At 48.0% G+C, this 25,091-nt stretch overlaps 1 protein-coding gene across 1 annotated transcript; it reads left to right on the top strand.

The window, feature by feature from the left end:
* The first annotated feature begins 347 nt into the window (after window positions 1-347).
* On the top strand, window positions 348-23,950 carry SLC5A9 (solute carrier family 5 member 9). Its single transcript, XM_074545487.1, has 14 exons — window positions 348-563; window positions 3,488-3,559; window positions 5,314-5,418; window positions 7,630-7,794; window positions 10,351-10,456; window positions 11,067-11,147; window positions 11,893-12,098; window positions 12,919-13,054; window positions 13,914-14,021; window positions 14,186-14,336; window positions 15,387-15,555; window positions 16,076-16,291; window positions 21,717-21,849; window positions 23,433-23,950. The coding sequence occupies exons 1-14, from the start codon at window positions 456-458 to the stop codon at window positions 23,639-23,641; spliced, it is 1,965 nt and encodes a 654-aa protein (XP_074401588.1). The 5' UTR covers window positions 348-455; the 3' UTR covers window positions 23,642-23,950.
* The last annotated feature ends 1,141 nt before the right edge of the window (window positions 23,951-25,091 follow it).

Below are 25,091 nucleotides of genomic sequence, written 5' to 3'. Positions count from 1 at the left end.
TAAACATCCTGTCAGTTCTGCTGCAGGCAGAGGAGAGTGCATTAACCGTGCTGCAGGGTCTGGTACTGCTGAAAGTGTGGGTTTTACAGGGCTGCTGCAGCTCTGCAGCCTGCCCCACACCTCTGCTGGGAGAAGCCATGGATGCTGGGCTCAGTGACAATGGGGCTGTCTCTGGCAAGGAGGGACACAAGGTGGCCCCATGTGAGCTTCAGGGGTGTCTTCTGCTCCCAGTTTGATAGCCCTGCTCTCAGCCTTCACCAAGACAACAAAAACACTGCATAAAGCCAGGCATGCGTCAGGAGGTGGGTCCTAGGGAGGAAGAATGGTTTTGGGAAGGTACAGGAGTGATGTCTCAGGAGGGGAGGAATGGGGAAAGGATGAAGATCTGTATTCCTCAGCTCTCTGAGGAATTGCCCCCATGAGTGCAGCCAGCACCTCTGCCGGGTGATCCTGCTATGGGTGACACACTGTGGGGATGGCTTTGTCCCCTGTGCTCACTGGCTCACCCCTCTCTGCCGTGCCCAGCACTTCCTCTGCTGCCATCACCACTCCCATCAGCACAGGTAACAGAAACCAACTCATTCCTTCACTTTGGGCAAGCAAAATTCAGCATTGCCTGCATGGCCAAGAGGCTCTGAGCCCTCTGCCAGCTGGGAGGGTGGGTTTGCTGCAGCAGGTGACCTGCACACTCAAGGTCCCTCGCCAGGACCCTGGAGAGAAGTGGGAGACAGTTTGCCACCCTCAGAATCAGCAGAGATCAGCCAGATCCCACGTGCTGGGCTTATGCTGCTGACACGTCTTTCACTCTGAGGCTGTTTGTTTGTTTGTCAGCTGTGATGAATTTTTATTGTCTCCTGAGCATGCGAACTCCCACATCTGCACCCAGGGCAAGGAGCACTGCATGTCCTGGGCGTGCAGGGCCCCGGTGCTGACCCAGCAGTGCATGGGGCAGCAGATAAGCACTGCCCTGCTGCTGGGACCCTGCACTGTGCACCTGCCTCTTGCCCAGGGCTGCTGCAGCAGGCAGGGAGCCACACAGCAGCAGGATGTGTCATTGCCTTGGCTGTGGGCAGGGACAGTGGCCACATCCCTAGGGAGGAGAGCTCCTCTGCAGCTTGTCCTGGGAGTGGGGAGCAGAGCAGCTCCTGCCTGAACAGGATGGAGCAGTGAGGACAGGACTGCCACAAAGGCACTCAAGGTGTTGTCCATGTTTGAGGTGCAGCTGCTGCAACCCTGCCCAGAAACTGGGCTGGCCACTGCAGTTTGGGATGGTCCAGGCTGTGTAACAGCACCTGACAACATCCTGCTGCCATAGGCCTGTGTCATTCCAGTGTGTCCAATGGACTCGTGGTACCTCATGGCTGCTGGGAATGGATTATTGGATGTATTTGCTGGGCTGGGGTGAAACCTTCCAAGTGTTTCCAAGCGTTGCTGCAGATACAGCAGTGTGGGAAGGTGGGGTGGAGGGCTAGGTCAGGCAGGTAGTACTTGGGGTTTGGGCTTCCCATGTGGAGGAGCATTCCTGGTTGCTTCTTGGGCAGGTATTTAATGCATGTCAGGATTAGGCAAGTGTCTTTTGCTTTCAGGTGCTGAGGTGTTAAGAGGGAGAAGTGTGTGGGTGAGTGTAAATCAGCTCTGTGCAGGGAGAGCTGCCTGTTTATACCAGGGGATTTAGGCTTCCAGATATTTAATTTCTGGTAACTGTACTTCAGCTCGTTGAAACATTTCAGTTTTGAAAAGCCTCTTGTGGATAATGAGCCTACAGGGAGGCTCTGCTCCCAGGGAGCCTCAGATTGGGGAGCAGGGGTGGATTTGGGCTTCATGTTAGCTGTGCAATTAATGAGCAAGTAGGTAGCCTGCATTTGCAAGAAAAATCTGGGAGAGAGGGGAATAGAACAAAGTGAGAGAGAGTTTTTGATGCCTCCCTTGAAACCAAGATCAAGCACAGCTCACCTCAGTTTAAAATGTCCCATGTGATATGTCACGGGGTGAGGGACCACAGAGGGTGAGGCTGGGGGATGTAGGAGATGGTTCTGCTTTGAGGTCTGCCTGGAGAAGACTCTGGAAAGGCTCTGCCAGCCCCAGCAGGAAACTTTCATGGTCCTCCCAAAGCTGTCCCAACAAAGGAGGAAAGGCTTGGTGTGACCCCCTCTCTGTGCCCTGGTTCAGGGGGCTTGTGCTGGAGTGTGCCCACCTTGCCTGCAAACCAGGATGAGAAATGTCCCTGCTGGGGACCTGGGTTCACAGTTTGATTATGTCACAGGGTCCAGCCCTCTCCTCCTTCCTGCCCATGTCCTGGGACACAAGGGTCCTACTGGGGCTGGCAAAGTCATTCCAGATCTGGCTGTGGGGCACAAGACTTCTCCAGGCAGACCTCAAAGCAGAACCATCTCCTGCATCCCAGTGGGTGTCACCAATGGGTAAATGGGCAGGAGGAAGGACCTCTGGTAAATGGACAGGAGGGGGAATGGCAGGAAGCCTCACACCACAGAGCTGTGTGGTGACCCTCTCTGATCAGCCACAGAGACCAAGCTCCTGCTGAAAGATGTTAGTCACAATCTGCCTGGCCTCTGCTCCCCACTCACACCTTCTTGACCCTGTTAATTATTACAAGGGAAACGATGAAGGCCAACGAGCATTTAAGTCCATCGTGAGGGAGCAAACCATCAGTTTGCTCAGAGCCATGAGCCAGCCCAGCACAAGCACCACGGAGCTGCCTGGGCTGCCAGGGGGCACGGCAGCAGCCGCCTTTTCAGTGGCAGACATCGTCGTGGTGGTTCTGTACTTCGTCTTTATCCTCGCTGTGGGGATATGGGTGAGTCCCTGAGGGGCCTGCTTTGGGTCTGCCTGAGCCAGAGAGGCTTTGATGCTCCCCGCACTCCTCCTGGGCACAAAGGGGTTTGCCTGCAAATGGCATCCTCTGCACAAATTATCCCAGGGCCTATGGAGCAAATTTGGGGGTGACAGGAATCCTTCACCCCACGTGGGGACAACTGTGGGATCACTCCCTGGAGGTTGTTCTGGGAATGATGCTCAGCTCCTGTGCTGCAGACCAGTCTCACATCTGGGTGTGGACATGCAGGAGGCAAAAGAAAAGCCAAGGTTGTGCTGGAGAAGACTAAAATGTGGCCTTAAAAACTTTGGAAAGATTGTTGCTAATGATTTGTTCGTGTTGTTTGGCGAAGGCCTCTGTCACAGACACCTACTGTGTTCTGCTTGGCTGAACTGCCTTTTCTCTCCCAGTTGGTACATGCAGGGAGAAGTCATTAAACAGGCACAAGAAGCTTCTTTCCACAGCACGACTGTCAGGAGCCGGCACAAAAAGGGGCAGCAGCAGTGTGTGAAGCCTGGCATACCTAACAGATCCATAAAAGTATTTTGGAGCTGGTGCTGAGGCCAGGCACTAAGGATTCTCCTGGCTTGGTCTGACTCAAGGAGGGTGAATGGAGGAAAACACTTATTCCTATTCTTTTTCCTGTGCTTCCAGTCATCGATACGAGCGAGCCGGGGCACTGTTGGAGGATATTTTCTGGCTGGAAGATCCATGTCTTGGTGGCCTGTGAGTGAAATGCTTCCCTCTTATTTCTCATGGTTTGAAAGCAATTCCAGGTTTGAGACCAGGTCTGGTGAGGGGACCCAGCTTTTACATATTCTGACTGTAGTCTTGAGATGAAGGGGACAGATGAAGGATCCATAAGGAATCATCCCACTCATCTCTGCCAGTGGGCTGCAGCATGGAGCTGCCAGGCCTAAAGGGTAGCTCAGCACCTTCAGGGTTTTCCAACTCTCAGTCTCTCTGCTTAAAGTCAGCAATAACAATGTTCCCACTGATGAAAGCTGGGGAATGCTGGCTGCCTACCTGGGTTGGAAACTTCTTGGCTTGAACTCTCCACTGATGCTCCCAAGTCAAAAGAGCATTAGGTAATCTAGGAATGTGTTATCCAGTAAAGAGCATTTAAGCACTAAATCAAAAATAATCCCTAATCCCAGGACTTTGAACTCTTGCTACTTAGAGCTGAGTTGAGTTTATTGACTAACGATATACAGGATATAAACTTCAAACCACTGAAGTATAAATCTTCACTATGAAGGAAAAAATAATCTATTGAAGGCGCCTTTTCTTGGGAGTGAAAGGTACATATAAAGATAATTTAGAGTTGGAAAGAAATAAAAATGCCACAGTAATAAAGATTCTTCTCAGCCAATGCCAGACTCTAGAACCATATATCTCTCCAGTGAGTCGTGGGTAACGGAATGCACTTCCCAACCAAAACAGGTTTTTCTTTTTTTCCTTTGGCTGTGCATTGCCCATAAATTCACTAGGCTGGATTTTCAGCCTCTTCCACCAGAGACACATACACCTCTCTAAAATCTGTCATTTCTTAAATGTTCTTTAAACTTTTGCCTCAGCCAAGTGACATTTAATGCAAAAGCTTAGCTTGATGGTTTTCTCTAATTAGGAGGGGGAAAATGAAAAGATACTAAAGTTGAATTTTTTTTTCCTCAATCTTGTTCTTTTAAACAAGATATCTGGGGGTTTTTTTTCTATTAAAAAATCTCCCAAACAAATCCCAAAACATTGTCACTGCTTTTGGCTCCAACCACAGGTGGCTGCAGAGCTCTTTGGTACACGTCAGCTCTTGCCTCTTCTGAAGTCTTTTAGGTTTAGAGCAACCTCTAATGCTGTTCACTTCTCAGATTTGTTTGTCAGAGCTGATTCCACCTCCGCAGCTCTCCTGCAGGCTCAGCTCCTTGTGGCCTTCACCTTGAGCTACATGACTGGCTTATCTGCATTTTATTATTGTTTTTATCAGAGTGACAGGTTTCAGCTGTGCATTACATAGCCTCAGCTAAGACCTGATATTAAGTTGCAAGACCTGTGGAGGCAGAGCAAGGGTCAGCAGGGTAAGAGATGGCACCTTGCTGGCTGCCTAAGAAGGGAATGGAGAAATCCACCATGTTTCATGGACACTGAGGAATCTGTGGTGTCACCAGGCTCCCCTCCCTCTGCTGTGCCCCTGTAGCAGGTGTGCTTCTCAGAAGCACTGGCAAAGTGAGCCCTGATTCTGAGATTAAGCTTTGCACTGGAGTGGGGGCAGTGGAAGGGAGCAGGGGTGTGCTTTACCATATAAAAATGTAGGTGAGGTGAGGAGCGGTGAAGGAAAACCCAACTCTGTGTCGGCACCCAGCTGCCTAACCACAAGGAGATGAGATCCCAGGGAAAGAGACTTTCTGAGGGGGGAAGTGCTTGGCTTGATGGAGAAGTGCCTCCAGGTGAGTGTCTCAGCTGCATCCCTGTGCCCTGTGTTCCAGATTGGAGCCTCCCTGATGTCGACGGACGTGGGCAGCGGGTCCTTCATCGGCCTGGCGGGCACGGCGGCGGCCGGGGGCATCGCTGTCGGGGGCTTCGAGTGGAACGTGAGTGTCACTCCTGTTCCCAACTAAGGTGTCACTGTTCACACAGGGAATGGGGGTTTCCCTCCAAAGTCAGGTGTTTAACAGCACCAGCAGCAACAAGCGCTCAGCTCTCAGGAGAGAAGCCGGCAGACATTCCGACAGCCTCGGAAACGTGAGATCTTTATTTTAGTTTAAGTCGAATTCACTGGGATTATTAGCTCTTCAGCCTTCCCAGTGGTGCACAGCCTAATTTTTGAGCTGTAGTGAAGATTAAAATAAAAGATAATGGATGCTGGAAAGGTATTTGGATAATCACAGGATTCTGGGTGTAGGGAGCTGAAAAAAAAAAAGGCAAAAAGATGCAGCATGTGCTCCCATATTCACTGTAAATCCATGAAAATCAGCAGCACTCTCTTCACCTGGCAGCTGCCAAAAGGTGGCACCTCTGGGGTGAACATCTGGATGTGAAGGCAGGTCTCTTTGTGCCCTGTTGAAGTGGCCTGGAAAATTGCCACTGACAGCACACAAGAGCATGAAAACCAGGCCCTTGGTGTGTGGTGCTAATGAAATTTCTCAGCTGATGAGGAGTGAGATTAGTGCCAGAAGCATCTCACAAGAAGCATCACTCACCTAACTCTGAATCTCTTGCCTACCTCAGCAGAGAGTGTTAGTAGTGCCAAGCACAGGCAGGGCCCACCAAAAGCTCTCTCCTGGGGTGTGTATTCACTGCAATGTTTTTTTCTGGACCATTAAAGTCACCTTTGTGAAGAAAACAGAGACTGCATTCAGCTTGGTGCATGTAGGACATAATATTGTTGTTCTCAAAGGAAATCTATTCAAGTCACTTTAGAGGCTCATGAAGACAAGATTGTGTTTCAGGGCAAATCTAACTTCATGAGTTCAGATTAATTTATTTCAGATTTGGAAGAGAACTTACATATGCCATTGTTCTCTCCCTGTGCCATGGGATATCATTCAGCTGGAGGGATCACAGGAGCATCTTTCACCACTGCAGGAACCATGGCTGCTCCCAATCCGTCACAATCTCTGCTCACAGGGATCAGGGTTTTTTTCTGAGAACTTAAATAACTGATCAAAATAAATGTAAGGATGAAAGAAAACGGCTGGAGACCACCAGGAGGTGGGGTTTGGTGATCCCATGGCTTTCATTGACCTTTAAGTTCTCTTGTTTGGGCTTTTGCTGGGAAATGAAGAAGAAATACATGAGGAATGCCTTTACACTTTCCAAAATTCTTCACCTGTGGCAAAGCAACTAAAGTGCCTCTTTATCTACCAGTGACAGAAGCACATCTGCACCAGCCTGCAAGGAGAACATCCCAGCAGAATCTTGCTGTTGCTTATTTTTATGCTCCGCAGGGACAGTCTGCTGCCTCAGCCTCATCACTTGCTAATCGAGCAACAGATGCTCCCATCCTGCTCTGAATCACTTAACTCTTCACTGCCACAGCATCAGTGGTTTTAAAGGCCACCAAATACACCCCCATCTTTCAGAGAACCAGAGCAACAGAATACAACACCTTGCTCAAACGACCAGGGCATGGAAGAGGAAGGGACAACCGAGACAGAGAGAAATACAGGCCTTAGGAGGGGATCTTCAAAAGCTTTTGGCTGAATTGAAATAATTCCTCCAGCTGCTGGCTCATTTTCTGAGCAGGGAGAAAAACTCAGTCTGCTCTCAAAGGTAGTATTTTTTGGGGTCCCCCATCATGGGGAGGAAAGATGAATTTGACTCCATGTTCTTAGAAGACTAATTTATTATTTTATGATATTATATTATATTAAAGAATACTGTACTAAACTATACTAAAGAATAGATAAAGGATATATACAGAAGGCTAGAAGATAATAATGAAAAACTCGTGACTCTCTCCTCAGAGTCTGACACAACTTGACAGTGATTGGTCATCAAGTTAAAACAATTCACACGAAACCAATGTGGGTGGTAAACAATGTCCAAACCACATCCCAAATCAGCAAAACACAGGAGAAGCAAACAGATATTTATTGTTTTCATTTTTCTCTGAGACTTCTCAGTTTCCCAGGAGAAGAAATCCTGGCAAAGGGATTTTTCAGAAAATATGATGGTGACACTCATATACATCACATAATACTGTACTTTTCTGCTTTCTTAGGATGGCTACTGCCAGAACAGGGGGAAGAGCTGTTCCCATGTGTTGAGTCCTGTGCCTTTATTCTCTGTCTCTTTCACAGGCCATCTGGCCACTGCTGGCTCTGGGCTGGATCTTCGTGCCAGTTTACATCGCAGCAGGAGTTGTCACCCTGCCTGAGTACCTGAAGAAGAGGTTTGGAGGGCAGAGGCTGCAAATCTACACATCTGTGCTGTCCCTGATTCTCTACATATTCACCAGGATATCCGTACGTATCCATCTGAACCCCTCCTCATGTCTAGGGCAGGGAGAGGGCATCCTGGTACCGGGCAGGGCTGCTCAGAGAGAGCTCCTTGAAAGGACCAGCCCTGCTCCCAGGAGCAGCTGCAGTGTGTTAGTGTGCTGCTCTTGCCTCTCTATTGATCATGGAGACCTTTCCTAAGAGAGAGACAGAGCCCTCATTAAACAGCAATGCACAGTGAGAACTTTACAGGGATGTGCAACTAATTACTAAACAGTGTAAGTACTGTGGGCTGTCTGCCTGCTTTTCCTCTTCTATCACATCAGACCTTAGGCTTCAGAGACAGAGGAAGGGCTGCATTACCCCATGTGAAAATCTGGCTGGCTGTATCTTGTAGAGATGAAATTCTCTTAAATTATCATAAACCTGCTGTTGTTCTCGTAGTTGAGTTTTCAGCATCAGGTATTTTATGGTTGTTCCTCTTTCTTACTTGTGTTGCACAAAAAATGTACAGTGGAAAGGAAGGTAGGTTCTGGCTTAAGACAAAATGCAGCATCTTTTCTGAATTGCTTGTAACCAAAACCCAGTGCACTGGGTATATTGAGTATTTCCCCCTTTTAAATGCCATTCACAAAGAAACAGAACTTATGCTCAGATATTTACTAAGAACTACCTGTGCCCTTGGAGGGAGAGGAGTGTATCTGAGAGTCCATTACAGGGACTGAAGATGTCAGTCCTTTGTCTCCAGCTGATTATCCCAAGGTCAGTACAAGCCAGTTTTCCCTAGACCCTTCTGAAATATTCAGATGTCAAATTGCCTTGGGAGACACTGACTGGAGATAAAACACTCATGTGGCTTCAAGGTCCTTCTCCCAGGCTCATTATGTCTCAGCTCCTGGGAGGGGCATTGAGAGGAGCTCCAGGCTGGGACTGTGGGACAGAATTCCCCCTCTAATGGGCAGCTCTTGGTCATGTCACCCACTGCTGCCAGCCCTGCCTTCTGCTTTGCTCTGTGGGACCAGAGCACAGCCCTGGGTGACAGAGTGAGCAACGTCCTTTAAAAAGGCACCTAAAGCCTCTTTACCTGTGAGGGATAAATAGCAACTCTCTCCTGCAGCAGCCCAGAGTGAGCACAGCCACGCAGACAAGGTATGAGACAGAGCTGTCTTTCAGAGTGACCTTCAGCAGAGCAGCATTTGCCAGTGCTTTTCAGAGCAGGACCCTGGCCCCCATCAGCGCTGTTTCATCCCAGTGGTTTCTCCTCTGCGCAGCCAATTCACGCGTGGCTGACGGATGTGGCTGGGGCACTTTATGGCCATGACAGGTGCTTTCTATTAAGCACAGCTATTGTTTGTGGAGAGCTCATTTAGCGCCTGGCTGGACAGCAGGCACTTGGTTACAAGAAGGATTTTTCTCCCTGTGCTTTCTGCCCAAACGTAGGTCAACAACCAGGGCACTGCAGAGTCCTCTTGGCTTGCAAAGAAAACAGAGATCTCAATAATTGTTGTCAGAGGGCTGATCCTGCACGGCTGCAGAGGTGGCTGTGTTTCCTGCTGGGAAGCCAAACCCCAGAAGGGGCAGGGATTCCTGTGGAGTGCTGGCTGTGCCTGTCGTGTCTCAGGCCCACAGAGGTCAGGGCTCTTTGCTTTTAAGGTGCTCATTTCAGATACAGTAAATGGAATTCTTGCCCCATCCCTTCTGTCTCCCTTGGCAAAGGTCTTCACGTGTATCTCACCCCATACCAGACTCACAGGTGTCCCTCTACCTTGCTTTCCCAACATAAACATCTCCCATATCACCTCCTGCAATTTGGAATGATGTTATCTGTGTAATTCCAGGCTTCGCCGGGTTTCTGGTGTCACTCTGCCAGAAGATCCAAACAAAACACAGCTGATGGGAATTTCTGTATTTCTAGTGAGGTCCTCAGCAGGTATAACCTGTTTTTCTGGAGTCACTCTAATGTGCTGAACTGCATGAACAGAAAAACCACCTGTTGACCTTCTCAGATAAACCAATACACTACAATACAATACAATACAATACAATACAAGACATCAGTGACTCTTTAGGAGTCTTTCAAGAGGGAGTGTCTGTGGACCATGAGGCCACCCAGAGGCAGCCCTGGGAAGAATAAGGTCTCTGCTATCTCCCCCTCCTTCCCTCCTGTATCAGCCTGTGGATACAGGGGCTCTGCTATCCAGGGATGTGTTCTCAGTCACCAAAAGAATTGACAGCAGTTCTTCAAAAGAATTACACCAGTTCTTCTCTGTGCCAGCCAGGATTCTATACTCAAGATGATCTTTATTCTGAATTCTTTTTAGTCCCTTGGCGTAGCACCTTCATTTTCACCCTTCTGCTCTCCCAGATCCTGAAAACTCTGACCTGGAGGAAAGCTTTTCCTTAGAGCAAAACAAGGTTCAGAGCCAAGAGTCCCAACAGCTCTTCTCCTCCCCTTCCAGCTCACCTTGTTGGTGTCCTCCCCTGTCAGTGCTTCCAGCCGCAGAGGGCTGCAGGCTGCTTTATTAGATTTCCCTTGCACGAAGCACTGCTAATGCCAGACTGCCCTTGGTTTTTTTATTCCAGACAGACATTTTTGCTGGAGCATTGTTCATCCAAACTGCTTTGGGCTGGAACCTCTACTTGTCCACTGTGGTCCTGCTAGCAGTGACTGCTGTCTACACCATAGCTGGTAAATAGCTGGTTTTAAAGGACACATTATAAACTGCAACCTAGGATATAAGTTTCCCATTTCCTGCAGAGGGGAAAGAGTGTTCAGGTTCTGGGCTGAGGGGGAGATTGCCCCAGTTGCTGGTAGTACCTGCCTGGTCACTCCCAGCTGTTGGAGACCTTTGACTCTTCTTCCCCTCTTCCCTCTTGGTCCATGGGAAAGTGGTACCATCACTGTTTCCTCCCCATGGGAAAGGGGGAGCATCACTGTTTTTAGAGGATTTTCTAACACTGCACAAGGCTCCGGGCTCCCTCTGTGCAGGAAGTTACCATTGCTCATATTTGCTATTTTGTTCCCTTTCTGCAAAATTACCACCTGTAGCTGTTAAGATGCTGAGCTGCCTCTGAGTTCTCTCATGAACATGGAAAATGTTCCCCACTGTTCCTCATGGGAGGGCTTGTGACAGCTGTGGGGTCCAGAGGACCAGCTCAGTGCCAGCTTCTCCCAGTGGGTCTGTCCTGAAATCCCAGGGCTGGGGCTAAAGAAAGCTTTTTTCCAGGTGAGGTGCCAGTTTCCCTGTGTCACCTGTGCATGGTGACACACTGACTGCTGTCTCTGGTTCTCCTGGCAGGGGGTTTGACTGCTGTGATTTACACAGACGTGCTGCAGACCCTGATCATGGTGCTGGGAGCTTTGGTCCTCATGTTCATAGGTAAGGGGAACCTGCAGTGACACTTTAGTGGTCCCAAGGCCACTAGACCTTAGCAGGTGCTTTGGCCTTTCATGTGTGGTGCAGAAATGAGTTTGAACCACTCACAGAAGTGGTGCCAGCACAAGTTTCATTCTCCAAGCCATCATACTGTCTTCATCCTTTGCACTAACTGTATGGAGGTGAGGCTCTGGATATCTTCACCTCACTGGAGTTGCCAAAGAACTTTGGAACATCACACTCTCAGAGCCAAATTTAGCTCTCATTAGACCCATGTCAATTCAGAGTAACCCTGCTGACTTCCACTGTTGGCTCTGGGAGTTCATTTGGGGGCAACTGAGAGTTATAAAAAAATAAAGAGCAACAAGGAAATGACCACCATCAGTCTTTGTTTTAAGCTTTCTTGGCAAACAGAAATATCTAAACTAGGTATATCTTTTTTTCATGTTATACTTTCCTGCTCTAGCTTTTAGAGGGTGTATAAGTAAAATCTAGATGCTGATGACATTGCAGGGATTAGGATCATGGAGGTTTTCCTGCATTGATCCTCTTTCAGAATGTATTGTTTAAGCCACAAGGACTCTGGGCAAAATCCAGCTGACTTCTGTAGAAACTTTGACTGCAAAAAGCAAGGGTGGAATGAAAAGTAAAGGAGATAAGAGGAAGATAAAAGAAAAGTAATCACGAGACTCAGATTAGATAATAACTTTGCATGATGCAACAGCCCTTAACTCCACTTTTGTTACAGGATTTGAAAAAGTCGGCTGGTATGAAGGACTTAAGGAGAAATACAGCGCAGCAATACCAAAGATCACGGTCCCAAACACAGACTGTCACCTCCCGCGTGCAGATGCCTTTCATTTGTTCAGGGATCCCATCACAGGAGACCTTCCCTGGCCTGGCCTTGTATTTGGCCTCACAGTGGTGGCTCTTTGGTGCTGGTGCACTGACCAGGTAAATAAACCTTTCCCTCAGCAGACAAATCACCACAGTGTTATTTTCAGTCCACTCCTCAGTCTGTGGATCTGTGAGCTGAAAAATCATTGTGCCTCAGTGTGCAGGAGTTGCTACTTTTTTTTACTGGTCTAGACCAGAATGTCTCACTCCTTCCACCTTCTCAGCAAGCTGCTAATTTTATGCACTTCTTAGTGCAGTGAGAACAGGTTGTTTTCATCCATCTTTATCCCACTGTGGGCTGGTGAGTACTGGGAGTCTTCATGCAGTTATCATGACAAGGATATAGAAATGTGAATCTGGAGCTGGCTGTGCTGTGACCTTGAGCAGACCTCCAGACAACATTCCTTCATTCATATTCCCAGATGTCTCGTGTCCCTTGTTCCTTTTCAAGCTACAAACAAGGAAAGCTGAGTGTGTTTCTCGAGACACTGTGCTTCTGTACTTTCAGATGGGACAATTATGAAACCCCACCATTGAGCTTTTACCAAAACACCCACAGTCTGCTTCATCCCCTGTCTCTTGCTGCCACACAGCTGCTGTCTCCAGCCCTCAAGGTGGCTTCATTTCAGTCAAGGGTGAAATTATTCCTGTAAAGGAAATTTCCACGCTGCCCTCTCCTGCAGCCTGTGGACTGAGCTCTGAGTGGTGGCAGCAGGCTGCAGTCAGTGAGGTGGGAAAGTTGTCCTTGGCATGCAAAACGCCCTGGGATCCTGTGGGCTGAAAGTCATCCCTGAGAAGGAGAGACAGAGGGAATGGACCCTGCTCTCTCTGCTGTGCTGCTCTCTCATTCTCTGCTCCCTTTCTGCACTGGCTGCAGGTGATGGTCCAGAGGTCTCTCTCTGCCAAGAACCTCTCCCATGCCAAAGGTGGATCGGTGTTTGCAGGATATTTGAAACTCTTCCCCGTGTTTTTCCTGGTCATGCCAGGAATGATCAGCAGAGCTCTTTTCCCAGGTAAGTCTTCCCATCTTCCTTGACACGGGACTCCATCCCTCTGTGACCACTAATCCCACACGGGTCTGCCTTTTACAGCACTTTTACATCTCAGAAACTGCTGTCCTGCAGGCATGTTCATAGAGATTCCTGTTGCACCATGGTGTTCCCAAGCCCTCCCTCCACCTCCAGTTCTCCCACAGTGGCAGAAATCAGCAAGAATAGCCATACTTTGCCATAACTCCATGCTGTGGATATTGCATTCATCTGTATATCTGCAGGGAGTCAGTGAAATTAAATTCATGGAGCACTGAGGTTGTCCTTCAGATCCTATGGATTACATCCATTTGGTATCTTGGAGAGTTCTAGCAACCTCCCACACTAACTCATTTAGGTCCTGGTGGATTATGCTAAACGAGCCTCCCTTATATCCCAAGGAGCTCTCATTGCTGGTTTCTCCAGAGCCTTCCCCTTTCCAGGAAGAATAACTTGGTTAGAAGGATCACTCCCAGAGGAAAGAGCCTATTTCCCAGATTTCCTAAACAGGAATAAGTGAGCCTCCAGCATCCCTGGGAACCCATCTGACAGGTTCATGGAAGCAGTCCAGCTCCCACAAGTGACAAATCATCAAGGATTACAGTTATGCAACACCCAGGAGAGATTCAGCTGTATCCTGAACAGAATTTCAAAATGTCATCTCAAAGTTTCACCTCTATTATATGATATAAAACATTTTCCAGCTTCACCCGTTGTAGCTGTATTCCACCTCTGAATTTATATGAAACTGCACAAGGATTGCAGGATTTGTTGCCTGGATCTGAACAACCTATGGCTCAGTGGGGTTTGCACTGACTCCCCGTTGTTTCCCTGTGTTCCCCAGATGAAGTGGCCTGCGTGGACCCAGAGGTCTGCAAAAGGATCTGTGGAGCTGCTGTGGGTTGTTCCAACATTGCCTACCCCAAGCTGGTCATTGAGCTCATGCCTGATGGTGAGGAACACACCTGTGGGGCTGGGCTTGGGCCAGGTTCTGCATGGGGGGGTCAGGCTGCCCTTACCCATCCTAGGGATGTGGAAATCTTAGCAGACAGCAGGATGGAAAAACAGTGCTTGGAGGCCCAGCCCTGATTCCCCTTCTGTGTTTGTCTCCCGCAGGACTCCGTGGTTTGATGATTGCAGTGATGATGGCAGCCCTGATGAGCTCCCTCACCTCCGTTTTCAACAGCAGCAGCACTCTCTTCGTGCTGGACATCTGGCAGCGGATCCGCAAGCAGGCCTCCGAGCAGGAGCTGATGATTGTGGGCAGGTCCTTGCATTTATTTATGTCTTGTTCCTCTCATCATCTGTTCTGAGAGCAGCTTTTGCATCCTCCAGGCTGGGCTCACTGAGAAAAATCTGGTGCCTGCAATACAGAGCAGGAGGACAGCTTGGGAAAGAGAGTTGTGATTTCCAGCTTCATCTTGGATAGGCCTGGTCGAGGAGAAACTCTGAGTGTTCCACTGAGCTAAGCAGATAATTGCCTCTCTTCTCTCTAAACTTATTATAAAAACTGCTTTAAATGTAACTTTTAGAAAAGCCAAAAGTGCTCTTGAGTCATTGTCACCAGAGGTCTATAAAAATGTTATTTTTGCATCAGACAGGAGTGATATGTTGCAATTACTTTTTTTTTTTTAAAATTTTATTTTTTCTTCAGGGGAAAGTGTAGAGCTGAGCTTCCCAGCTTTCTGTCTCTGTGATAAGTTGTAGTGTCCTTTGCAGATGAGCTTTGGTGCTGAGTTCTATCAGGGGCATATAAAGTTCTCCTCCAGACAGGGGAATTTAGGCTGCATTGAGTGTGGAGCTTTTGCTTTCCAGTCATGAGAATTAAGGTCTAAACTGTGCTGAGGCATGGCTGAAGGCTGCAGGCAAACTCACACTTCACCATGGCAGAGTGGGCAGAGGACAAGTCCCTGTGCTCAGCACTCTGGACAAACCTATGTGGCACAAAGTGCAAGGGCAGAGGAAGGTTTCAATATTCACCTGAGATCCCAAACACAATTTTAATGAGTAGCAAACAAGCTGGAATTTGGTAAAGGCAAGAGATTGAGCACATTACCTGCTTGGAATGGTGGCAGAAAGATTGCTTCCACAAGCCACCAGCTCCCTCTTTCCGTCATGTCCAAGAGCAAGGTCATTGAAGACCATGTCACACCAAGCTCATATTGGGAGAACAAATTTCTCTTTTCCTGTGTACACAAGGAAAGATTCTCAAGAGTGATCTGTGGATTTTTTCTTAGAAAATTCCAAGAGCAGCTGGGAGTGTGTTTTGCTGCAAATTCATCTACAGATTCAATTCAATTTTATCCTTCTCTTTCAGAGTCTTCACCCTCATCCTCGTGGTCATCAGCATTCTCTGGATCCCAATGGTTCAGTCAGCCAACAGTGGGAAGCTCTTTGACTACATTCAGTCCATAGGCAGCTTTCTGAGCCCACCAATTGCAGCCCTCTTCATCCTGGCCATCTTCTGCAAGAGGGTTAATGAGCCTGTAGGTGAAGTGCCATCAACCAATTGATGCGTGTGTTTAATTTGATAAAATAAATAGATATCTCTTCCCTCAGTACTTAGCCTTTGAGGCTGTTTAACTCTGAGCTAGTCCAGCTCAAGGGTGACAATGGGACAGCCTTTCCTGGCATGCACTGGTGGATCTTAGCCCAGGCTCTGGTGGGTGAGAGTTTGCTTCTAAGTCACTGCAAGCGGTACTTTTTGGCAGTCCCATTTGAAAACATGAAAAGGAAGTTGTTCTGCCATTTAGGGATGATGTGTCAAAGGCTCATTGGAGGAGTGTTGTTAGGAGGAGATTCTTGCATTGTTTGTGCTCTGTGTGCTCTGTGCTCAAGGGCAATGAGAGCAAATGAGGGTTTTTTCCAGAAAAAAATTCTGCTTTGATGCACCTCAGTGTGGATTTCCATCAGGCATAAAAATCTTGGGAAAGAGGGAGAGGAGAGGGAAAACTACAACCAGAGGTAACTTGCAGTGACCTTTTCTCTGTGCTTGCCTTTCCTCAGGGTGCTTTCTGGGGCCTCATGGCTGGCTTTGTTGTTGGCGTGATTCGGATGATCCTGGAGTTCAGTTACAGTGCCCCGTCCTGTGGGCAGGAGGACAGGAGGCCAGCTGTGCTCAAGGACGTGCACTACCTCTACTTCGCCCTCATCCTCTTTGGCCTCACTTCCATTGTCATCCTCCTGGTCAGCTTCTGCACCCCAGCCATCCCTGAAGAAAAGGTAAGTGACTGCAGTGACACCAGAGCTCCTGTTTGGACACCCAAATCCCCTGGGATCTGCCCTTCCCTGCTCCTGCAGGGGCCAGGGAATGGTGTGGAATGCATGTGCTGCCAAGAAGCCCTTGCTGCTCAGCTCTCCCTGCTCCCCAGATCACAGAGTGTTAATGCTGCTGAGCTCTGAGTGCTTCAAATTGAGTGTGAGCTCCCATGCTGTGCCCAGAGCTGGGCAGACACCACAGCCCATCAAAACTGCCACAGAAAGAAAAGAAGAAGGGGAAGGAGATGAAATCACATTACAGAGCACTGCTGAGGAGGAATTAAATATATCTAATTGTAGCATCTAGCCTGCTTCAGCAGAGCCAGCATCAATCTTGCAGGCAAACAAGATTAATATCTTTTGCAACATGGGCATTTAGGAAAATAACATTTTGTCCCAATGTGATCTCAATTAAATTTAATAACTTTGAGGGAAGCACAACTTTCTTTTACTTAGCACATTAGAATGGTGCAGAGTTGGGAGGTTTTATATTATAAAACCTTCAAGCAACTCTTCCCAGTCCCAAGTTTTAAAGCAGCTGCCAATATAACAAAGCTACCACCTCCTTCTCAGCAAAGGTTACTGGATAGATTAAAAAGACCTGTTTTTTCCTGCCTAACAGCATGAGAGAGAAAATGCTGTGATGGCATCAATCTGTTGCTTCCTCATAACTTGTAAAGCATTAACCAGCTCCATGGATGTTTGATGGAATGTTATAGGTGTCAGAGAGACCCCGCTCCTGAAGATTACATGAAAGCAGGTGCTCAGATAGGGGAGAGGAGCGGGGAGAGAGGCTGGCTTTGTGTCTGCTTGGAGATAAACTCCCAGCTTTTATTAGCTATCAGAGGATCCACATGGGAGAGAGAAATACTGGCAAGGAGGCACCATTAGTTCTGCTGCTTACGTTGTTCATGACTGCTCAGGGGTGGCCAGATGGTTGCCAGCAATTAATTACTGTGGTTTAATGAGTTCCCACTTATCATCTGACCTGTGATAGCTAAACATGTGCAGAGCTCCCTGCCCACAGCAACAGCAAGATAAGATGCATTAACTCAGCGCTGGTGAACAGGGAGCATCAAACCAGCAGTTCAGGAGATGGAGAAACTGGCCCCAGCACCTCCAAGCTTTTTAGTCTGACCTCAGGGGTATGGAAACATTTCAAAGATCTTCCAGGAGGGGCAGTTCAGCATGGACCCCACTATAAAAGAATTAGAGAAAGAGAAGGTACAATCTTAGATTCCCCAGGGGAAATTTTCAGTGGTATTTCTACTGAAATGTGTGAGTTTATAGGTGCTGGATGTAAGTGACCTTATTTAACACATCCTTCAAAGAGCCAGGGGGATGGTCAGGGAGGGCAAGATTCTGTCTGAAGCAGCTGTGTGCAGTTATCCCAGAGGAACAAAGGATGAGAGGTGGCCAGGGAGGGAGGAGAGCTTGCTGAAGGGCAGCGCTGGCCAGGAACAAACATCAGCTGGGCTTTCTAGGGTAAATGCTCTCAATAGAGATGCTCAGGAGAGTTTTTTGGTATTGGACCCCACATAGTGCTGAGCTCAGTGCTTGACCCCTGTGTAAGAGATTCTGTTGTAGAAAATGAATGAGAATTAATTATACAGGCTGTGGCAGTGACAGGCTGGACACAGGGACCCAGATCAATCATCTGGTATTTGTGATGGCCATCCCATGTGCCCCCTTCCCCTCTGTATCTTCCCACCACAAGGAAAATGGGATGGACTGCCAGGAAATTTGTGCCACTAAGCAGTAGCTCATTCCCTCTTTCCACAGCTCAGTAGGAATGGGAGAAAATAGAAATGTCCCCATTTCTATTTGTCTGATTCCACTGAGTTTCTACTTCAGCAGGAAAGGTTTGCCCTGGTTCCTCAGAGAACAGCCAAAGGAAGGCATGGGGTTTAACTGAAGTAGGAGACAACACTGCTGGGTTTCTGCCTGTCTGGCAGGGATCTGAGTGGGCAGCACTGAGACCAAGATTTTTCATTTTCATGGGTCAGATTCACCCCAGGTTTTGCCCTAGACATGAGCAGAGGTGTGGGTTTGGACCATCACTGTTGGTGACATGGTTTCTCATGGTTTGCCCCCTCATCTCCAGAGTCCGTGGCTGCACTGGCTCAGGGACAGAGGTGTTTGGGGAAGGAAGGGCAGGAGCTGGAGATCAGGGTGGATGTGCAAGGTTCTGACTGTCTGGGTAGAAATTGGCACCTGGCCTTTGTGTTTGGCCATTATTGATTTGGCAATGTGCAAAGCTATGGTGAAGAGCCTGAGTGAGATCCCCTCCCTGTGGCAGTGCTGGGAGGGGATGCTGTGCTGGGTGTCCTGCACAAGGACCTCTGGAGTTTCCTGGTCCATCAGTTCCCTTCCTGAGCCTCGGGTGTTTCTCCCTAAGGCTCACATGGTGCTGGTTCTGCCCATCCTTAACTGCAGTGCTTGGGGATGGAATGATGAAAGGCAAGGCATGAGAGCTAGGAATTGTGTCATTTGTTTTGTCAAGCAAAAAGAGTAGAAAAACAAGGCAGCAAAGACAAAGCTGAGGAAATACAGTGATAGATCATACCTCAGCAGATGTAAATCACCACAGCTCCATTGCCTTCAAAGACCAGGAACAGCTGTTGAGCACAGTTATGTCACTTTGCACCAGCTGAGGATCTACACTGGACAACTTTAAACATTGAATCTCAATGCTTTTGAGATAGTAAATGGGCAAAAGGAGAAAAGAGATTTGTATCTGATGTTAGAGTGGTACAGCTAATGTTCCTGGCTTTAAATGAATTACAATCTGAGAACTGCAAGCTGTAGCATTTTCTCCTGCTGTTTTGGACACTCTCCCATCCCTGTGGTGATTGATGCTGTGCTGGAAAACAAGTATGCAAGGAATTTGTTTGGTATGCTCCAGAGTTCATATGTCTTCATTGTAGGTAGTCCATATTGTGTCACGCCGTCCTTGAAAACCCTGCAAAAGAGCTTACAATTAAATTTGAGACTGTGAAGCTGAAACACAACTGTCAGGTGCCAGATGGCATTTTGGAACAGAAGGATTTATTCTAGTTTACAAACAACAAAAGGAAAACTTTGCTGAGTTCTTGCAAACTCCCTTGCCCAAGGAGACTGTGAGGGAGAAAAGGGAGGGCAGCAGCGCAGAAAGCACTGAGTGAGTGCTGCACCAGCTCCCCAGGGCTCAGGGCTCACCCAGACAGGCTGATGGACTGGCAATTCCACCTGCTGTGCTCTGGGATTGGGGTGCTCTCCCTGTGTCCTGAGGCATGGCTCCTGTGGCTCCTCTTGGTGCACAGCTTAGGGGGAGCACCAAGGAGGAGCACCAAGGCCCCTGGGCTGGTCTGAGCCCACTCTGAGAGCCCTGAGGTGCTGCAGCTGGAGCTCTCTCAGCATCACTTGGTGCCACTGAGAGCCCTGAGAGCTCTGAGGTGCTGCAGCTGGAGCTCCCCAGCATCCCTTGGTGGCACTGAGAGCCAAAAACTCTATAGGTGCTGACAGGAGCAAACCAAGGGAGGGCACAGGGCTCCCCCAGCAGTGCCCAGGGTGGCTCTGCAGATGGGGGCAGAGCCACAGGGCTCCCCAGGACCCAGGACAAGGCTTCCTCCTGCTCCCCTGCCCTTGGACAGGGTGGGCTCAGGCAGCACTTCCAAGGTCCCAGTCAGTAGAGCTGACACAGCTCCCTGTAGGCAATTCAGAGTGAAGCATTTTCCTGCTTTCTCCAGGCACTGCCACCACTTTCCTCCCCTCCCCATCCCTTTGGAGCCCCATGGAGGCCTCCATGGCCCCACAGAGCTGCTGCTGTGCACCACAGCAGTGGCAAAGAGCAGAGAGGGGATCTCAGGAGTGCATTCAGCCCAAACCCATCCCAGCTCAGAGCTGCAGGGTGCCGTGGTGTCACCAGGAGCTCTCTGGGGTGGTGGTTTGCTTTACTGGCCATGGCAGAGGCATCAGCTCCTGGGTGGGTCAGTGGGGTGATGCCACGAGGTTCCCTGTGTCCGTGCTGCTTTCCAATGGGAATTGCATCCCTCTGGTGGATCCCAAGCCCCAGGTACACCCCAGCCCTTCACCCCAGCCCTTGAAGATTTTGCTGCAATGTGCAGAGACAGTGGTTCAGTGACACATGAGGAGAGGAGAGAAAAGGAAAAAAAGTTTTGGAAATCCTTTAGAACCCTAAAACTTTACTATGTTCCTGTGACATTTCCTAAATGATTAAAAAAAAAAAAAAAAGCATCCCTGAGAAAGATGAGGATCATCAAATCAAAGCAATTTAGCACTTCATGACAAGAAAGATTAGCCCTGCCCAATGCTCATCTTGGTTGAAAATGATTTAAATAAAGCTATAAATCTTCTGGAAATTATGCAACATTCTGTGTCAGCTGGAAGCTCCTGCCTGGATTGGTGTGTGCAAAATTCAGAAATGGAGCTCACGTTACCTTGTAAGTGACCCATTGGGGAGGTTCATTTCCATGAACAGGCAGAGCAGGGGGGCAGCTGCTCCTGGGGCCTGTGTGTGGCTGTGCCTGCCCTGCTGTCACCTCTGCAGCCCTGCCCTGTCCCCTGTGCCCCTCTGCCTTTGGGAGGGGTGGATGGGCCTGTCCCTGCTGCTGGCCTGTCCAGGACAGGGGTCAGAGGAGCCTCAGAGATCCTGGCCATGCCTGGGTCAGCCCCAGCAGCATCAGGCCTGGTTTAACCCCAAATCTCTGAGCCCTGGGCTGTGGGACCCCCCAGAGCTGCCAAAGGGCCACTGAGGTTTGCAAGTTCGATGTCTCCTGTGCACTCCCTGTGTTCCAGGGAGATTTCCAGGCTTGCTCTGGGATAAGAGATTCAGAACTTGGTAATTTGTAAACAGACTGATCATCCTCTGTGGCTTTCTGTATTGGCCCATCAGAGAAATTTGGAATTTTAAAAAAAAATCTTCTGAGGGCACAACAGCTGTCTGGGACTGACTGTATCCAGAGAGGGTGTCTTGGCTTCATTTTTATTTATTTTTATTTATTTGACTTTATTCCCCTTCCCTGTTGGAGGGCTGCCATTCTGGATGCAGACCATCATTGCTTCACATCAATCACATGGGCCTTGCAAATAGGAAGCTGCTTCTCCAATGTCTGCTAAAGGGTTAATCCTCAGAGACAGGGATGGAACAAGTTCTTTTAAAAAATGGAAGGAGAGAAACCAGATTATTTCACATTTTTCCTCAGCTTTTCAACTCCAGCTGGATGATGCCAACCTTCTTACCCAGGGAAGGAAGGGAGGGAAACTGGGAGATCACCCCAAAGAGGCCTCAGCATCACCTTGGGCCTGTGTGCCCCAGGGAGGGAGATGTCTGGGTGGCCACACTGGGACAGACAGGCAGTGAGCAGTTTCTCTCTGTTCCCCTTTGCAGCTGGATGGCCTCATGTGGTGGACCAGGCACAAAAAAGCACCTGCTATAATCCCGGAAAACAGTGAAGCAGCACAGCCTGACCCAGAACAGAATGAGAAGGACCTGGTGGAAACTGCATCCTCAGAGGAGGAAGGTAGGGCTCTGTCTGTGCACAAACACACCCAGGTGCCTGGGAGTGCACAGCCAGGATCCCACAAACATCCCCAAGTTCCTCCTAGTCCATTCTCTGGAGCTGGGGCTTGCATTTGCAGTTTTAAGGATGTGACAAATGAAGGTGGTGTGGCTCTTGGTCCTCCCAACACACCTCGATGTCACATCCCTCTGAATGGCTCAGAAGAGCTGAGATACCTGAAAAAAAGAGCACCAAAATAGCAGCACAGTCTGAGGGACCAGGAGACCCTGGGAGCAGACATGGCACTTTGTGGATGCCCTAGAATGAACCCACAGGCCTCACTTTGCTCATTTCCATGATACCAACAGGATCTTTGCATCTTCCCTTAGGATGCAAGCCATGGTTAAAACTCAGACCTTAAATAGCTCTGTGTCCTACCAGAGGTATTTAATAGGAAGGAAAGCAGAGCAAAGTGAAATTAAAGAGTTGTCAGGGGACAGAACAGGAGCAGGAGATGCTGCATAGGCTAGTTATTTTCAGAGTGGGCAGAGCTTTACCCTGCAAATCTATTAAAAAATGCAGCTTTCTGGTTTTGAGCTTAACTTTTGAAGGTTACAGAGAAGGAACCTTTGAATAAAGACACACACAATATTTCTTCACTTCTTCCATTTGCTGGTCAGTCCAAAGGACACTGGAACCAATCACATCCAAGCTAAACAGAAGTCAACATCTAAAAAAAATTCTCAGTTTTTTTCTTCCCCAATAGAGTAAATCTGGGTTTAAGTTGAATGCAGTTATTCAGCATTATTTCTTATTTCTTATCAATTCCTAGTTCACTTTACTAGCTCGGGTTTTTATAAACAAATACCTTGGTATTTTGGTAATTAGCAGAGATGAGGAAGGAAATGTGAAACACAGCAGTTGACAGTTTAATGAGGTTTTTTTTCCTGGGTAACACCTTTTTTCAAGGCCCTATAACATCCTGCATTTCAAAAAAGGTTATATTTGGAAAGAACAGCAAGTGAATGCACACAGCAGAGGACTGACAATTAAAACACACACTTCACCTGGCATGCCATGTGTAATAAACAAGCTGGGATATCTTTAAATGGACCATCATGCTGTCAGGAATTTTTAAAAGCAGAATCTGGGGCGGGGAGGAGGGGGAAGATGTTTCTTAATTAACTAATGATTGAGGGGTGCAATCAACCCACTGCAATTAGGCTGTGCTGTACATGGTCTAGGGAGAAGTTTTCCTTTTCCTTTTTCCTCTTTTCCTTTTTTTTCTTTTCCCCCTTTTTTCCCTTTCCCCCCTTTTTCCCTTTTCCCCCTTTTTTCCTTTTCCTTTTCCCTTTTCCTTCTCCTCTTTTCCTTTTCCCCTTTTCCTTTTATTTCTTCTTCTTCTCCTTCTTTTCCCCTTTTTCCTTCTCATTTTCCCCTTTTTTCCTTTTCCCTTTTCCCCTCTTTCCATCACCTTGCATCTCCCATGCAAGGTCCCTCTCAAGCCCCACTCCAGACTGCCCAATGCACTTCCAAAAACTGGGAGAAGGGAGGGAAGAGTCCCAGCAGATTCCAACAGCCGGGTTTTGGTCTCTCTGTTGCAGCAGCCAAACGTCCCTGGTGGAAAGTGGTGTACATGTGGTTCTGTGGTCTGCCCACCAACCCCACGCCCACGCTGTCCCCGGAGGAGAGAGCAGCCCTGGAGCACAGGCTCACCAGCATCGAGGAGAAGCCCCAGTGGAAGATTGTGTGTAACATCAGTGCCATTCTCCTGATGGCCACCAACATCTTCCTCTGGGCATATTTTGGCTGAGCTGGGTCAGGACTGGTGTGGCTTTGGTTGCTCTCACCTGGGAGCATCAGGTGACAGAGCAGCACAGCCCTTCCCTGGAGGCACCGTTTGCTGGGAATGACTGTGGGGCTCAGCTTCTCCATGAGGGGTGACCAAAACTCAGCACTGGTCACATCTGGGATGCAGGGGATGTGTGGGATAGCATGTGGGACAAGTCAGGAGCACATTTCATGGGTAAGTTTATTTGACTTCACTACTACTTTGAAGCACCGAAGTGAAACAAAAGGGAAAAGAATGAAAAGGGAGGGGAAGTCTGAGAGGTTTGATTGAAATAAAGCAAAGTTGTCTCAAAACATCTTGACCTTTGCTTGTGTTTTCTAGGAAAACAATGTAATTAGCCACAAAAAAAAAAATTAAAACCAAATCAATCAAAAAATGGAACTCCAGCTGAACAGGAGCTCTGTGCAGGCTGGTTGTGGCAGCAGGGGATGAGTTGTGGTGTCCTAACAAGAACACATTGCTCTCAGGCTGTAACCAATATCCAAGTGCATTGGCAGCAGATGTTATTAATGATGCCAATACATATTTTCTTATTAATCTTCCATACTAGGCTTGTGTCTGTCTGCAAATGATTATCATTCATTTTCCTGACAAATCTATCAAGATCATTTATTACTGTTCGGCAAAGGATCTTCTTTTAAACAAAGATTAATAACATTGCATTTTATCTGGCTGGCTGAGCCAAAGGAAATGAAATTAACAATGAGCCCTACAAACATGTCATCACTTTAATTTACCAGAAAATATTTTAAAATGTTATTTAAAAGAATATACGCTGTGGTGGGCACAGTTTATTACAAAGGAAAGGAATCAAACCACAGGCGTTTCAGCAGGGTGGAGGCTAAGCAAACAGGGCACTGCGAATTCTCTGGTTCCTCACACTGGAGTTCTGGGACAAGGAGGGAGAGGCACCCACGGCATCTTTGGCATGCACAGACGGGCACCTGTCCATGGCAATTGCAGCTGGAGGTCTCTGTTCCTCAGTTAAAGTGGATCCTAACCAGGATCCCAGCTCTCCTGGGAATTCCTGGGATTACTGCAGGGAGCACAGGAAGGAACTCCACCAGGGGAAAGCTGGTGGGGCTCTCGGAGACAGGAGGGCACAGGTGGGCTGAGTGCCGGCACCCTTCTGTACTTTGGCTCCCCAGGAGGAAAAGAAACAAACTCACTAAATTTCCATGGTATAGTTTCCTTTCTTCTGCACTCTTGTCCAATTTTCCCTTCCCGTCTTTCGATGGGCATAACAAAATAAAATAAAATATCAGTAATAAAAAAAATTAATTAATAAATTAATTTAAATATTAATTAATAAATTATAATATTTTTAAAACAATAAAATAATGAATAAGAATAAATGAAATAATAATAAGATAAAAATAATAATAAACAATAAATAAAAACAATAAATAAT

The sequence above is a fragment of the Zonotrichia albicollis genome, chromosome 8 (assembly GCF_047830755.1).
Source record: "Zonotrichia albicollis isolate bZonAlb1 chromosome 8, bZonAlb1.hap1, whole genome shotgun sequence".
Taxonomy (NCBI): Eukaryota; Metazoa; Chordata; class Aves; order Passeriformes; family Passerellidae; genus Zonotrichia; species Zonotrichia albicollis.
This window is presented reverse-complemented; position numbering and strand designations above follow the sequence as displayed.

Bases quoted from the DNA above. Each gene is read 5' to 3' on its own strand.
- SLC5A9 (XM_074545487.1), top strand. From the start codon at position 456: ATGGGTGACACACTGTGGGGATGGCTTTGTCCCCTGTGCTCACTGGCT. The intron at 564-3,487 runs GTAACAGAAACC...CTGTGCTTCCAG, and splicing joins CACCACTCCCATCAGCACAG to TCATCGATACGAGCGAGCCG. The intron at 12,099-12,918 runs GTAAATAAACCT...CACTGGCTGCAG, and splicing joins GGTGCTGGTGCACTGACCAG to GTGATGGTCCAGAGGTCTCT.